General features: G+C 36.1%; 1 protein-coding gene across 3 annotated transcripts in view; it reads right to left on the bottom strand.

The window, feature by feature from the left end:
* The window catches only part of MICU3 (mitochondrial calcium uptake family member 3), a 69,189-nt gene extending 56,573 nt beyond the window's left edge, over positions 1-12,616 (bottom strand). Inside the window, exon 1 of one of the 3 annotated variants that reach the window (XM_058192975.1) lies at positions 8,096-12,616. In XM_058192975.1, coding sequence (XP_058048958.1) covers positions 8,096-8,416 — 321 coding nt within the window. In that variant the 5' untranslated portion in view covers positions 8,417-12,616. The remainder of the gene's footprint in view (positions 1-8,095) is intronic. The other 2 variants (XM_058192976.1, XM_058192977.1) reach the window with 2 other exon arrangements.
* Positions 12,617-17,157: the final 4,541 nt, after the last annotated feature.

Genomic DNA, 17,157 nt, shown 5'->3' with positions numbered 1-17,157 from the left:
TCAGAAAGCTCAAACTGCCCAAGGAGCTGCTGATCCAGTTGTACAGAGGAATTATTGAGTCTGTCATTTGCACCTCTATAACTGTCTGGTTTGGTTCTGCAACCCAACAAGAAAGACACAGACTTCAGAGGATAATTAGAACTGCAGAAAAAACAATTGCTAACAACTTGCCTTCCACTGAGGACCTGTATACTGCATGAATCAAGAAGAGGGCTGTAAAAATATTTACAGATCCCTCACATCCTGGACATAATCTGTTTCAACTCCTACCTCAAAACGACGCTATAGAGCACTGCACACCAGAACAACTAGACACAAGAACAGTTTTTTCCCGAAGGCCATCACACTGCTAAACAAATAATTCCCTCAACACTGTCAAACTATTGACTAAATCTGCACTACTATTAATCTTTTCATCGTTCCCATCACCAATCTCTTTCCACTTATGACTGTGACTGTAACTTTGTTGCTGGTAATCCTTATGATTTATATTGATATTGATTGTTCCTGATTGCTTATTTGTATCCTATGATTATCATTAAGTGTTGTATCATTAAGTGTTAATTTTGTACCCTATGACCATCATTTATGTTGTAAATGTTGTACCTTGATGAAGGTATCTTTTCTTTTTATGTACACTGAAAGCATATGCACCAAGACAAATTCCTTGTGTGTCCAATCACACTTGGCCAATAAAAATAATAATAAAATAATATCAATTTTATAGTTTAAACACCATTTGTACTTATAGCAAGGATGATTTCTTGCTATAAAAACTTTCATGGATCACAGTTCATTTCACCAGATAAATGTAGTCTATATTTATCATGTAGTCTATATTTATCATGTAGTCTATATTTATCATGTAGTCTATATTTATCATGTAGTCTATATTTATCATGTAGTCTATATTTATCATGTAGTCTATATTTATCATGTAGTCTATATTTATCATGTAGTCTATATTTATCATGTAGTCTATATTTATCATGTAGTCTATATTTATCATGTAGTCTATATTTATCATGTAGTCTATATTTATCATGTAGTCTATATTTATCATGTAGTCTATATTTATCATGTAGTCTATATTTATCATGTAGTCTATATTTATCATGTAGTCTATATTTATCATGTAGTCTATATTTATCATGTAGTCTATATTTATCATGTAGTCTATATTTATCATGTAGTCTATATTTATCATGTAGTCTATATTTATCATGTAGTCTATATTTATCATGTAGTCTATATTTATCATGTAGTCTATATTTATCATGTAGTCTATATTTATCATGTAGTCTATATTTATCATGTAGTCTATATTTATCATGTAGTCTATTACAAATTGGGTAATAATTTATCATCTGTAGAATTCAATCTTCTTTTAAGATGAGAAAAATTCAGTCTTTTCTCAAGATGATTAAGGTAGCACTCCACACTGATTAGTTTAGGACAAACACATGTAACCATGCAGAGGAAGATAGTGGCCTTTCATCTCACAGTGAGGATGCTTAAGATTATCTAGAGTTGATATAACTTTATTTAATATGAATATACCTACAATTGTCAATTCAGCTCTTTAAGCAAACAAAATAGCTTAATATTTATAAACAGTACATATATAATGTACATTTTGGAAAATATTTACAGATCCTCACATCCTGGACATAATCTGTTTCAACTCCTACCTCAAAGACCTACCTGACCTAACACCATGCTTGAAGGCAATATTTTCCTTCCTTTGTCTTACATCAACAACAGTTAATGCAGAGTCAATTTAAAATTTTGTCTACATTCTCTGCCTTTCCTGGGCTCATGCATGTTGTCACATTTCTTCTCCATGATCTTATTTATGGTTCTTTACAATTTTAATCAAAAAGGACAACAAAGAATGTTCTTTCTGCACAACTCAGAAAGCTCAAACTGCCCAAGGAGCTGCTGATCCAGTTGTACAGAGGAATTATTGAGTCTGTCATTTGCACCTCTATAACTGTCTGGTTTGGTTCTGCAACCCAACAAGAAAGACACAGACTTCAGAGGATAATTAGAACTGCAGAAAAAACAATTGCTAACAACTTGCCTTCCACTGAGGACCTGTATACTGCATGAATCAAGAAGAGGGCTGTAAAAATATTTACAGATCCCTCACATCCTGGACATAATCTGTTTCAACTCCTACCTCAAAACGACGCTATAGAGCACTGCACACCAGAACAACTAGACACAAGAACAGTTTTTTCCCGAAGGCCATCACACTGCTAAACAAATAATTCCCTCAACACTGTCAAACTATTGACTAAATCTGCACTACTATTAATCTTTTCATCGTTCCCATCACCAATCTCTTTCCACTTATGACTGTGACTGTAACTTTGTTGCTGGTAATCCTTATGATTTATATTGATATTGATTGTTCCTGATTGCTTATTTGTATCCTATGATTATCATTAAGTGTTGTATCATTAAGTGTTAATTTTGTACCCTATGACCATCATTTATGTTGTAAATGTTGTACCTTGATGAAGGTATCTTTTCTTTTTATGTACACTGAAAGCATATGCACCAAGACAAATTCCTTGTGTGTCCAATCACACTTGGCCAATAAAAATTATATTCTATTCTATTCTAGTAAATAAAAAATTAAGACATAATTAAAATACCTCTATAAAACAGCCTAAGACTCCTGACTGAAACTAAGGAATCACCTCTTCCCAGTTATATCTATCTGTCCCATCAGATCTGGAAGGAGAATCATGTTACAGAGCCTGTCAGCTGACAGGATCCAGCAGCCTTTCCTGCCAGGCCACCGGTCTTTTGGAATATCATTCCTTGGAATTAAGATTGGCTCCTATCCTTCTGGCCTTTAGAGAGTTCCTGAAGTCCTGACTGGATCACTGTGCTTTGGGGGATAGAGGTAATGGTGAGCTTTTCCAGTAGCTTTACTGAATGGGATGTATTCCTGATAACTGTGATTATGTGTGTAGGCTGAATTGAGTTTTTAATAGTGGCTTTAATATAGTTGTATGTTTGTTGTTTCTATTTATACTTTTATTGTTCTCATTATTTTTAATTTTTAAAAGCCATTCAGATTCATATATGGGAGATGGGTGGCTATATAAATTTAATAAATAAATTCAAAAGAAGCAATCTGTGTTTAGGCTAAAATTATGAAATGTGACAATATTTAAAGTTACAAAAATCTGAATTGCAATCTACAATTTAGAATGGAAAAAACATGAAAAAGTATTGAAAAATGACAAACCCCCTCAATTTTCTTCATTATACATCATTTGAAAGATCAAAATAAAAATGTTTCCAATAGAACATGAATTAAGGCCAGGAAGAAATATTAGAAAGAAAATGGCTCTATCTTGATTCTCTCTGGTACAAGAAAGATGGAGGGAAAACACTGTCAGGTTTTCAAAAGTCTGTAGCAGAATCTATAAATAAAGTTCCAGTATTTCCTAAGGAGTTTGCTTCTTGACCTGACCTACCTCAAAGACCTACCTGACCTAACACCATGCTTGAAGGCAATATTTTCCCTTCCTTTGTCTTACATCAACAACAGTTAATGCAGAGTCAATTTAAATTTTTGTCTACATTCTCTGCCTTTCCTGGGCTCATGTTTTGCTAATTGTCACATTTCTTCTCCATGATCTTATTTATGGTTCTTTACAATTTTAATCAAAAGGACAGAAATTGTTTATTCACAACAACGACAAATCATCAGAGATTCACATGACAAGGTTAGAAATAGATGACTATCTTCTTTACTTGAAATTGAATATCACCATGGGACTTGACTAACAAGACAAGGAGTAGAATAATTACATATCCTAACTGGTCTGACTACATCTCTACTGGGACTGGAATGAAGCTCAGACATAGTAGGGGATGTAGTAAAAAATGTGTAACATGTAAAACTAATTTCAAACACTAATACTATCAGCAAAAGTATAATCAAGAACAGGGAGAAAGTAAATTGTTTCATGCTTATTATGGGCAATATGTAGACTTCATATTCATGTTGTAATGATGGAACTTTTGGACTCAAAGACCCACTTTTACAGTTACAAAAATGAATTTCATGACTTATATTCAATTTTTTAAGAAACTGTATCAAGCAAAATGCCTTATATAAAATATGTGGAAAAATCAGGAAAAAATCAGGTTGATTTAACAAATAAATTTATGGCATTTATAGACTGATTTAATCTTCTAACAATTCTGGGCAGCTTTCAAATTATCAGATGGAAACATAGAGACTAGAGAGAGAGGAAATGGAATCACAATTCCTTTTAGCTGAAGCTAAGGTAGCCAATAGAAAGAAATGCTGGCAGCTGGAATTTAAGAACATTTGAAGATCACATGTTTGCCATTCTTGTGGTGTTTCTGCTGCTTTATCATCAAACTTTAGAGCTAATAAGCTACTTTACAAATCTCCCATTTGTTCCTATTTGTTCCGAATCTCCCATTTGTTCCTAATTGTTCCTATTAGTTAGGCTACAAGAGGTATCCTGATGATAAGAAGTGGTGTGCCCTGCAATTTTTGGCCTGATTTGGGGAAATTGATGAGTCATTTTAAGCATGAAAGTGTGACACTACGTCACAAAAAAATAAACCATTCATTCTGACTTTTAAATTGCAAGAAAAAAGTAAAAATTGTATCACTTAGAAATTGGACAAAAGATTAGAAATCAGTTATTTAAAAATAAAAGTGTTATATACTGGCTGTCAGATTATTTAAAGCTAAGGTGCTGAGGATCCTAAAAGCAATGTAATATAAGTAATAAAAATGTTAGGAATGTGTTGTTAGAGCCAGGGCATTCTAATAAAGACCAACTTGAGTCTGGAGAACTGACCTTGTAGTCTTAAATGAAAGCCTAAAATAATAACATTCATAATAAGATATCACTGCATGTTCAGCCAAAGATCGTGAAAGATCTTGTAATAATGCATAAAAAATTAGTTTGTTTTAGTAGATAAGGGAACTGTGCACATTCCAGCATTTAGACTTAGTACATTGGTACATTATGACTAATGTATGTAACATGGGACCACAAATGGGATCATAATTTCCATTGCTAAGCAAAATAGTTGTTAACTGAGTTGTGCCCAATTTTACAACCTTTTTTTGCCATGGTTGTTAGATGAGTTACTGAAGGAAAGTGAATCATATTGTTGTTAAACATATCTGATTTCCCCCATTGACTTTGCATGTTAGAAACCAGCTGGGAAGGTCACAAATGATAAACACAGAACCCTGGAATACTGCAGTTGTCATAAATACACACCCAAATTTTGATTGGATGACTGTGTGGATGCTGCAATAGTTAGAAATATGAGTAATGGCTGTAAATCACTTTTTTCAGTGCTGTTGTAACTTTGAGTAGCACTAAATTAATGGTTGTAAATCAAGGACTACTTGTAACGTTCAACATCTGATTATAGGATCAGAAAGTGCTAATACAGACAGCAAGTGTGCTACAAACTATACGCATATTAAGCATTCTTTGTGTATTTATTTATTTATTTATTTATTTATTCGATTTTTTATACCGCCCTTCTCCCGAAGGACTCAGGGCGGTGTACAGCCAAAAATAAAAACAAACAATACAATATACAATTTAAAATACAAATTAAAAAACTTATTTTATAATTGGCCTAAAAAACTTTAAAATATATAAAACTAAAAGCCCATTAAAATTAATAATAGATAATTTAAAATCAATAAAATTTAAGCCAGCCCCGCGTGTAGTGATTGTATATGCAGAAAAATGAAACATTAACAGTACATAGTTACTTTTCTGTAACTATGTAAATAACAAAATCCCACAACTTTAGGAATTTAAGGCTTGTGGGAAAAAATCAGCACCAGCAAGATCAATGGAAAGTAGTTTCACATCAGAAAATTGTAGCGGTCAGGTCATGATACCATCATGCTTTCTGCCTGCCATCAACATATTTTAAACATCCAAAATATTTCACTTGCAGCAAGTGTCCACATTATAGTATTAGGAGGACCAAAATGTAGAATGTTTCTGTGTCCATGTATGCATGGTTGTGGTTACATATATTTTGCCCATGATTAAAAATATTAATGTAGGCAAATATTGTAGTTTCCCATAATCTAGGGCAGAAAAAATAATAATATAATAATATAATACAATATAACAACAGAGTTGGAAGAGGCCTCGGAGGCCTTCTAGTCCAACCCCCTGCCCAGGCAAGAAACCCTACACCATCTCAGTCAGATGGTTATCCAACATTTTCTTAAAAATTTCCAGTGTTGGAGCATTCACAACTTCTGCAGGCAAGTCGTTCCACTTATTAATTGTTCTAACTGTCAGGAAATTTCTCCTTAGTTCTAAGTTGCTTCTTTCCTCGATCAGTTTCCACCCACTGCTTCTTGTTCTACCCTCAGGTGCTTTGGAGAACAGCCCGACTCCCTCTTCTTTGTGGCAACCCCTGAGATATTGGAACACTGCTATCATATCTCCCCTAATCCTTCTTTTTATTAAACTAGACATACCCAGTTCCTGCAACCGTTCTTCATATATTTTAGCCTCCAGTCCCCTAATCATCTTTGTTGCTCTTCTCTGCACTCTTTCTAGAGTCTCAACATCTTTTTTACATCGTGGCGATCAAAACTGGATGCAATATTCCAAGTGTGGCCTTACCAAGGCATTATAAAGTGGTACTAACACTTCACGTGATCTTGATTCTATTCCTCTGTTTATGCAGCCCAGAACTGTGTTGGCTTTTTTAGCAGCTGCTGCACACTGCTGGCTCATATCTAAATGGTTATCCACTAGGACTCCAAGATCCCTCTCACAGGTACTACTATTGAGCAAGGTACCACATATACGGTACCTGTGCATTTTGTTTTTTTTTGCCTAAATGTAGAACCTTACTTTTTTCACTGTTGAATTTCATTTTGTTATATAGCGCCCAATGTTCAAGTCTGTCAAGATCTTTCTGTAACTTGAGCCTATCTTCTGGAGTGTTGGCTATTCCTGCCAGCTTGGTGTCATCTGCAAATTTGATGAGTTCCCCATCTATCCCCTTGTCCAAGTCATAATGATGTATCAAGTTTTATTTCAGAAGCATTATACACAGAAAAAATCCATGAACCAGTCTTAGCCCATTCACTTCAATCATTGTATTTATAATGTATACAGTCCTTCATTCTTGCCACTCCATCATTCCAACTCTAACCCCTTGTCATTCTACTGAAAATTGCCAGAATTGTTGTTTCAGCCTCTTATGGTTACTCTTCTCTTTATGTTTTTAATTTTGAACTGCTGAGCAAAACAAAAAAGGACAAAAATGCTACTGAAAACAGTAAAACAGTGAGCCCTGCACCAGCAATTACTAAACCCAGAAAGTATTTGCCACACTAAAGAACATTCAACATTAAATGCCAGGCCGTCAATGAATACAGTGCTGGACAGCGTAAAAGCTGACACCAGCCAGAGCATAGAAAAACTCAAAGTAGTGCAAGGTTGGAAGGCATGGAAAGACCTGGCTCATAGAATTGTCATGAATCGGACACGACTCAATGGATAACATCATCATCATCATTAAATGTCATTTAGTTTTAATTCTTTTTATTTTACATTACTTTTTACAGGTGCTATATCTTATATCTCTTTTACTTGCTCAATGTTGAAGGTTGTACGTCTATAATTTGAAGGTGCTTCTGACACGAATAAAGAAACATTACATTAAAAAAACCAGCCCCTGCCTCGACTCCAGATCCTGACTTGTAACTTGCACTGATTTCACCGATGGTGCCCAACGCCTGTTCTTCTCCAGAGGGGACTTTAAGAGGGCCGAGAACTAACGTGCAGAGAGCGTCCCTCTTGAGCAATTCCCCCACCCAGGACGGCTGGAGAGAATTTTAAAAAAAATGGGAAGGCTAGCATTGGCGACCTCTGTCCCGGCTTCCCGACAGCATCCTTGGAGGATCCACCATCCACCCATCCATCCTCTGTAGCGGGAAGGGAGAAGGGGCGGGCCAAGGCAGGCGCTCGCCCTCTACGTCGTGTATCCCCCCCACACACACACACGCCCGTCCCTCGACACCTACCATCATCTCCTTGGCAGCGGCCGCCACAGGGAAGGGCTGCAGTCCTCGGCCTTGGCTCGGCGGCCAGGCTTCTCCTCGCTCCCTCCGGCTGCCGAGCCCCAGCGCGGGGGGCGACTGGTGCGGCCGGCGGTCGTAGTAATGATAGCAGGCGAGCCAAGCCAGCGCCCCGCCAGCAGCCCCCGCGGCCGCGATGCTCAGCCCACTCGGGGTGCCCTCGCGGCCGGAGCCGGCGGCCTTCAAGCCCCACAGCGGCCGGCGAGGGGCCGCCTCCGGTGGGAGACGACAACGGCGCCAGCCCAAGAGACTTCGCAGCGCCGCCATAGAGCCGGGTCCGCGGAGTGACAGGGCGAGCGAAGGTGCTGAGGCGGCAAGAGCAGCCGCGGCGGGGAAACATCGCGAGAGCTTCCACGAGCTGCCAAGCGCGAGACGAGGGACTCTGCTTCCAAATGCCACCTACCCCTCCCGCCCGGGCTGGCCTCGTGTCCCTCCTTCCGTTTGGACGGTTGCCTGTCATCCCCGCAGGTTCCTTATCTGGGAGTTGCTGTTTGTGACGGCTCCGGGTTGCCCAGGGCTGCAGTGCAGTCCTCTGCCGGTTGGCATCGTGAGGTGCCTGCGATTGCAATCTGGATTGTATCTTCGGAAGCAATCAGTGATGGTTGCGGAGGCTTTCTACTAACACAACGCATTCCCAGTAATTTTGCCTTCCTTTGCTCTGCATATTCTGAGCTAATAAGGGCATAAGAAGTAGTTGGCTGCTTCAGGCCCACCGAGTAGTCTAGCACAGAATGGCCCAATTAAAGAGAGAACTGGCCGCTCTTCTCTATTATAATTCTGCAATGCAATTGAATTCAGTCAATACAGTATTTCACTAAGAAAAAGGGATAAGTCTCATAGCAGGAGCGACCTCAGCAATTGAAGCTCGTAACCGAAGCTTTTAGCTTTTGAAATTCTCTCCTAGACCTGCAGAAGCATGCTTCTCCTTTGCTTCTGGCTGTGTACAAGCCAGAAAGAGCCAGTTTGGTGCAATGGTTAAGGCTTCAGGCTAGAAACCAGGAACTTAAAAGAGTTCAAGTCCTGCCTTAGGTGCCAAGCCAACTAAGTGGCTTTGGCCCAGTTATTGTTACTCAGCCTTAGGAAGAAAGCAGGGGCAAAGAGGTTCTGAAATCTTGTCAAGAAAACTGCAGGGAATTGTCCAAAGACTTCCCAGGAGTCAACAGTGTCTGAAAGTCCCTTCCCACCTTCCCCCCAAAAAAGTAGAAATCAGAATCTCCTAAGATAACTGTCAGGACCATTCTGCCACCAACTGCAAATGTTGAGAGTTATACAGTATTTTCCCTGAGTGGAGAAGTTCTATTTAGATGCAGTAGTGAAGAGCAACCAGAAGAAATTACTTGTGAATTTATCCAATTTATTTTAAGCAGCCATCTCACAACCGTGTATCAATGAATGGGTTAAATTACTTCTTTGGGGTCCATTTCTAATCCATTTCTGACATGAACACCAGGCTGCATTCTTTTACAATTTATATCTAAAAAGTAAAAAAAATATTTATTTAGCAAATGTAGATTTATATAGTGAATCCTAACAGTAAAAGGAATATTATTATTATGACTATTATATTTTATCCCACATTTTTTATATAATTCAAGATAGCAAACCTACCTAATTTTCCTGCCTGTCTATTTTCCCTACAACCACAAACCTGTGCAATAAGTTGGTCTGAGAGAAAAGGACTGATCCAAAGTCATCCAGATGGCTTTCATACGTAAAAGAAGGCCTAGAACTCAGTCATGTATATGTGTGTGTGTGTTTGTGTACATCCTTGTGAATTTTCCATGTTTTTATTTTTCTGTTTTATATTTTTATGAATTATAAAAGTAATATCAACAGTTAACTTGAACATGAAATTTGAACTTCTGAATACATATGAACTTGAAGTGAATGTGATGGAACTTCCTTTCAAGTTGGATGTCTTCATAATGAAGTTAATTACAGTAGGACTTGCAGGCTAATTTTTTGTTAATAGAAAGAAAGCAGATCTGCAATTACTTATGTATTAGTATTTCTTAAGACTGCCTAATTAAGATTTTTTCTGCAGAATAAAGTTCATTTTAATCATATAGTTAAATACAAGAATCCAGCTTAATTGAAGATACCATTGTTATTCTAGCTCAGAGGCTCCCAACTTTGGGGCACGGGGACCAGTTCCCGAGAAAGGTTTTTCCGTGGACCAGAGGGGGCGTGATTTCATGTGCTGCCTGCATACTACAGATGGGTTGTTTCTGCCCAGTTTCTGGAATGTTGCAGCCCGGTGCCAGCCCGGGGACCGTGTTCTAGCTAACTTCTAACATCTGTAGATTGAAATAAAGCTAAGCAAATGTTTGAATTGTTTTCAGGGAAGTTCTGAGAACATATATTAAAATATTTGTATAATATTAATATAGTTAAATATGTAGATATTATAAACATTGTTGTAGCTTTGTGTTTTTTTTAAAAAATAGGGACTATCTGGTCTCTAGGGACATGGGGGCGATATTGAGCACCTGGCAAACTATCCTGCTTAGACACGATAGGTTATATTTGAACGAACAGGTCACAGATTCTGTAGGCTTGCTTGCTTGATAATGATCATAATGCTTCTTAATGTAATTATTATGGATGTATATGCTTTCTGTTTCATCACAGATGTACCTGTGGAAATATTGTAGATATTGAGACCTTATATAATGTTTTTATATAGAAATATCCACAAATGTTTTTAGGAAAAATGTGATAACATGAATGTGTTGCATCCAAAACAGATTGAAAAGATCTACTGTATTTGGGTTTAATTTCTTTCTAACCATTGACATACTCAATAAGTATGGGGAATTAGATCCCACCAGAGGTTTGCTTTATTGTCCAACCTTCTCCCTATCTGATTGGATGAACTCAGTAAGTAGAAACTAGAATGCTTTCTTCCTTAAAGCCACCAACTGATGTTAAGTGATTTTCAAAGAGCAGCTGTTTTGAGGACTTGAAGCATTTTGCAGGTGTTGCTCTCTTGAAGCTGACTTTGCTAGTTGAATGTATTTTTTCACTGGCAAAAAACTTCAAGGAAAAGAAGCATAGAACAGTAGAGCTTTAAATAGCTATTTGCTGCAGGAGACACAGCTTCAGGGAGATAGAGGATTCCCGCTTGACTTTTGTGGGCCAAAAGTCTCTTATAGAACATCAATTGTCCTGAGCTGTGGGAACATTCCAAAAATAGGCTTTTTGTGTTTCTGTATTGCATGCACATTAGAAATCCAGAAGGGCTTTTTAGGGAACAAAGTCAGGCTTTACAGAAGTACAGGAATTTCCATGCATTGCTATTGAGTTAAAATACTGCAGGATCCAATATGGGTTGGTCACCAGGAACGGAGGTTTAGTCTTCTGATCTTTCGGACTCATGCTGGAGCCCATCTTCAGGGAACTTCTCTGTAGCAGAATGTGTGCTTTGGGCTATTCTGTGTGTGGTGGTATTTATATGGTGCCTATTGTATGTCTCTTTTTAGATGTTGATTGGGGTTAAAATACTGTACAAGTTAAAATTTTGTGCAGTTAAAATACTGCACAAAATATATTAGCTATCATTTTCTGCATGTTCATTTTTATAATCCTTCTTTGAATTTATAAGACTAAAGAATTTTGATCTAGATATAAATGTGCACTGATTTTTTAGTTACATACATTTCTGTTTTTGATTTTCCATTGAGACCATTGCTATCATTGAAATACCAGCTTGATGTGATGTAATAATAACTCCTTTGTAAACATGCAAATTGTCATTCTCAAATTAGGAATGCTTTCCCCTTATCTTTCTGAACTGAAGAATGTCACCAAAACATACAGTCTTTGAGATTGTATACTTCTTAGACAATATCTAGTTACTCCAGTGCTTATATGAGCATAATAATTAGTTGCATTTTGAGTTTTTTTAAAAAAAATGGACAAGATTGTTTCACCTATATATTTGTTTAATACTACTGAACATGTTCTAGGAAGTAAAAAGAAAATGATTAGATTGCAGGATATACTTAAAAGTAGAATAATGTACTTTGAACAACACTCTTTGAATATATTTAACTTTCCATAATAGCAATACAGAAAGAAGAAAAAAGTGTTATCTTTTCCTGTCACATGATTAGTGCAAACAGCAAGGTGAAAAAAGAACCTTATCGTGTTTTTCCCGGTACTTGATAAAATGGCATAACTGCTTCCGAGCTTCAACATGAAAGGTAGCGCTTGAAAGAAGTCAGTTTGTTTTGTATTTCACTTTTGCTGCTATTCTAAGCATCTTGATATTTGATTAAAGGAGATTATGTTGAGCTTGCAATAAATGTAGCTGCCAATTGTGTTTTTCAGAGACTTCATCAATATTGACTATGGTTTTCCAACTGTTTACTATCTAATGAGAAAGACTGAGTTGCTAATCCCAAACATCTGATTCAAGCTAAAGAAATGCACATTCTTTTGTGTGTAGGCCGTATGGATTCATTTTTTTACATTGGCCTTTCAATTTTCTTTCTACATATTTGGAAGTTCGACATGCATTAGCAGGTTGACCTCAAAATTAATTTGGTGGTAATTTTGGTTACAGTTGAGAAGTTTCAGCTGGAGCAGAATAGCTGTTTTGTCAGCAGGCATCTATTATATTAGTGTGTTTGTGTTTTGTATCTAGTTCAAACTTTAATATATAAGCAAGATTGTCTAATGTGTCTATAAGATATTGCTCCCTTACCTTTACCCAACACAATCTTTCCATTTAACAAAAACATCCTTTAAGTAATACTATCAGTTTAGACATTTAAGTGCCTATATTTAATCACACACCTTTATGTGGTGAAGAGGTTTATGAACCCAATAATGTTAGAAGCTATATCGTTGGGAAACTTTATTCCCAGAAGTATGGCAAAATAGATGAAGAAGGGGATCAAAATGATTCATTGGAGGAGGATTTGACAACATACTCCATACAAATACCATTAGTACATGGAACCAACCAAATATATTGATTGTGAATGACTTGCAAGATTCCAATTAAACTAAAAAAAGGCAAACAAAATCATCAAGCCAACAATATATGGTATAATTTATATTTCATATGTGTGTGCATTGAAGATAAAGAACAGATTTAATGGACTAGATTTGATAAACAGAACCCATAGAGTCATATCGAAACCATATGGACGTCATACATTTAATAAATAAGAATTCAATACTGAATTCTGCTTTACGGTTAAAGACAAAGCAAACAATTTTGTACATGATGTACAATGACAATAAAGGCTATTATTATAACAAAAATATTCCAAAATACAAAAGTGAAAAGAAGGTAAAATGGCTACCTGCTGATATATCAGAATCAGGTGAAGAAAGATGGAAAGCAAAAGGCAACAAAGATTTAAGGAAAATTCTCCCAACATTTACTGAGAAGAACAAGAAGAGGTACAAGTTATAGCTAATTCAGCAATGCACAGGAACAAAATGACTATCAGGTGAGAATATATTTGTTTAAGAAAATTACAGAAATCAAGGGAATCTTTAATGCATAGGTGAACATGATAGAAGACAAAAAACAAAGATCCATTGGACAAAAAAATTAAGATATGGTATACAGAAGAACTGTACAAAATCATCCATAAACATGAAATAAATGAAGTTTTGATCACAAACTGCAAATAGTTTAAAATCTCATCAGGTTTATACAGTTAAAATGGCTGTTGTAGTTTACAAGGAGATAAAACACAATAGTAGCCAATGGGCTGGGAAAGGATTTCAATATTTCAATATCAGAAAGTGAACACTAAAGAATGTTTAAAGGACTAAATAGTGCACTTATCTCATTTAGTAAGATAATGCTTGGGATTTTGCAATCCAGGGTTTCAATAATACATGGACCAAGAAATGCCAGATGTACAAGCTGGGCTCAGAGGAGGCTGAATTAGATTCAAAATCTAACATCCTGAAATAATGAAAAAGACAAATGGGAAAATACGTTTATTTTGCTTTAGGATTATACAAAGATGATTGATTGTGTAGATCAATTGTGTAGATAGTTGTGAATAGCCATTAAAATATGGATATACTGAACCACTTCATCTATCTGTGGAAGATTATTGATAATGGCTAGGGAAGCAACAGAATAGAATATGCAATTTCATAATTTGGCTCTGGGAAAGGACTTACAAATGTTATGTTTTATCTATTTACATATGCAGATTATAAATTATACTGACATATGCAGATGAGAAATGCTAGACTAGAAGAAATAGCAAATGGAACTAAAAGTATTGGGAAAAACAACAACCTTGAAAATGCTGTTGATTTTATTTTAACAGAAGTAAAGAAAACTTAAAGAATGTCTTGCTGGAAATAAAAGAAGAGAATGTAAAAGCCAACTGAGAGCTCAGTATTAAAAAGCAAACAAACAAACAAACAAACCACACACTAAGATTATGTCAACAATCCAATGTAGATAGGCAAAGCTAAAAGCTGAAAACTTTATCTTCAAAAATTCAAAAGGATGACTAGCCAAGAAACTCAAACATGTTTGTTATTTTGGAAATGGACTATGAGAAATCTATGCAATATATTAGCATACAAAGACATCACATTTAATAACAAATCAACCTGTGGTTAAACTGATTGTTTTCATAGTTCTAACTATGACTGAAAACTGGATCATCAGAAAGACTGAATGAAGAAAATTAGATGTCTTGAATTGTAGTGCTGGAGAAAATTGTTGAGAATGTTTTGGATAAAATCAGATTCCTCACTGGAAATATTAATACTAAAGCTAAAACTTAAACATTTTGGACACTTAATGCAAAGGCACAAATCATTAGAGAAGATCTTTTTTTTTGAAGAAGAAGAAGACTGACAGATAACAAGGTCTCTAGATAGTGCTACTAAAAGCATAAATTTACAAGAACTCGAAGAAGCATTTCTGTACAGATAATCCTGGTGAATCTGTTGTGTGATGGAAAATTAGAAGTGACAACTAACAAGAACAACAAATTTTTTATCACTACAAAATGTCATACATACAAACAGTCACATTCAAAATCATACCTATTTTTGAGATCAACAATAGTATAGTATGCAGACGGAAGAAAAGGAGTATGAAACAGTAAAGTAATGAAATCAAAAAGACAAGAAAAAGAAAAGGAAAATTAATGCAACAACATTCACTATCTCATCTTTTTATTTTTACAGTTATCTTTGCTTCTACCATGTCTGCACAATGTTTCTTAATTGCCTTTGAAAGCTTCACATTTTTCCTGAGTAGCTTATCAACTCTAATTCACCATGTTTTCTTCGGTTTTTCTCTTCCTCTTGATTCAAATGAAATCAAATCTTTATTATGGTCTCCTCCTGCCTCAGGCATGAAAACTGACTGGGTATCTTCGGATCAATCGCTATGTACCAGCCCAATCCACCTCACAGGGTTATCGTTGTGGGGAAAATAGCAGGAAAAAACAATACTTGAGTTATTTATAAAAGTAAAAAGGTGGTGAAAGAATGAATGAATGAAATCATGGATTATTTCACATTTAAGCCATATTCACTCAGTACCCATTTATTCTTGAACTCATCTCTTGTTTTAATTGTAAACAAAATGCTTGAATTTGTAAACAAAACATTGTAAACAAAACATTGTAAACAAAATGCCTGAATTTCTCCTCTTGTTAAATACTGGTACATTCGACATTATATTTGTATGCGAAACATGGCTGAACTCATCCCTCACTGACTCCATTATTTCAGACAGAGAGTATCATGTTTTCTGGTCAGATTGCGAAACCCGCAGAGGAGGTGGAGTGGCTATCTTTTACAAAAAGTCACTGAATCTAAAAAATATTCAAATTGCACATAAACTCGCTCTTCCTGAAACTATTGTATGCGAACTGTCCCTTAACATCACACTTTGCTTCTTGCTATGCTACAGAGCCCCTAACTACGACTTCGCACATGCGAACATGTTAACCACACTACTAACGTGGGCTGTCTCTTGCCCTTATCCTGTCATCTTCCTGGGTGACCTCAACCTACCTCTCATTAACTGGATAACAAACGAATGTACAACTGAACCCATCCATACTACCCTGTACAATGCTGTTACAAATCTAGGTCTTGATCAACTAGTAACTAACAATACAAGACTCAACAACTGCCTTGACCTCATCTTCTGCAACAACGTAAACTCAATTTATGGACTACAAATAAAAGAACACTTTTCCAACAGTGACCACAGCATGATAGACTTTTGTCTCAATATACACCCTTACAATAATCTCCATAATAATGGTATTCCAAACTACAATTTCAAAAACGCCTATGATCTTATAAACACCGACCCCTCATCTCTTGACTGGCAAAATCTATTTTCTAACTGTATCACTGCTGAAGACCACTATAGAGTTTTCCTACTTGAAGTCAATAGAGTCATTAAACTATACGTACCACAAACCACCACCAAAATCAGGAAAAACAAATTACCCATATCAACAAAAAAGCTCCAATCTAAAAAAAAAAAAATCCCTCTGGCAAAAAAACAAAACTGGCTATGTAGCCAACTTTAGAAACCGCTACAAAAATATATGCAACCAAATAAAGATGGAATGTACCAATTATCACATCAAACAAGACCTTCTGCACACAAAATCCAATCGGGCTTTCTATAATTTTGTGAACAACAAACTTAAAGACTTGAGATCCATCCCACCTCTAAAAGGATCTAACGGTAAAGAATGTAATGATGAAACAGTTAAAGCAAACCTCTTTAACACATTCTTTGGCTCAGTATTTGTTAACAGCAATGGCTTATACCCAACATTCCCCAGTCGTACCAACAATGATTACAACGATCTAACACAAATAGATTTCACAGAAGATAATGTTGAAAAGGCCCTTCGCAAACTGAAACCATCTCTATCTATTGGACCTGATGGTCTATGTGCATACTTCTTAAAAAAGCTTTCCACTATTATAGCAGAACCCCTAAGCATAATCTTTGAAAAATCTTTCAGGACCAGCTC

This window comes from Ahaetulla prasina, chromosome 8, assembly GCF_028640845.1.
Source record: "Ahaetulla prasina isolate Xishuangbanna chromosome 8, ASM2864084v1, whole genome shotgun sequence".
Taxonomy (NCBI): domain Eukaryota; kingdom Metazoa; phylum Chordata; class Lepidosauria; order Squamata; family Colubridae; genus Ahaetulla; species Ahaetulla prasina.
The sequence above is the reverse complement of the archived record's forward strand: the minus strand, read 5'-3'. Positions and strand labels throughout refer to the sequence as shown.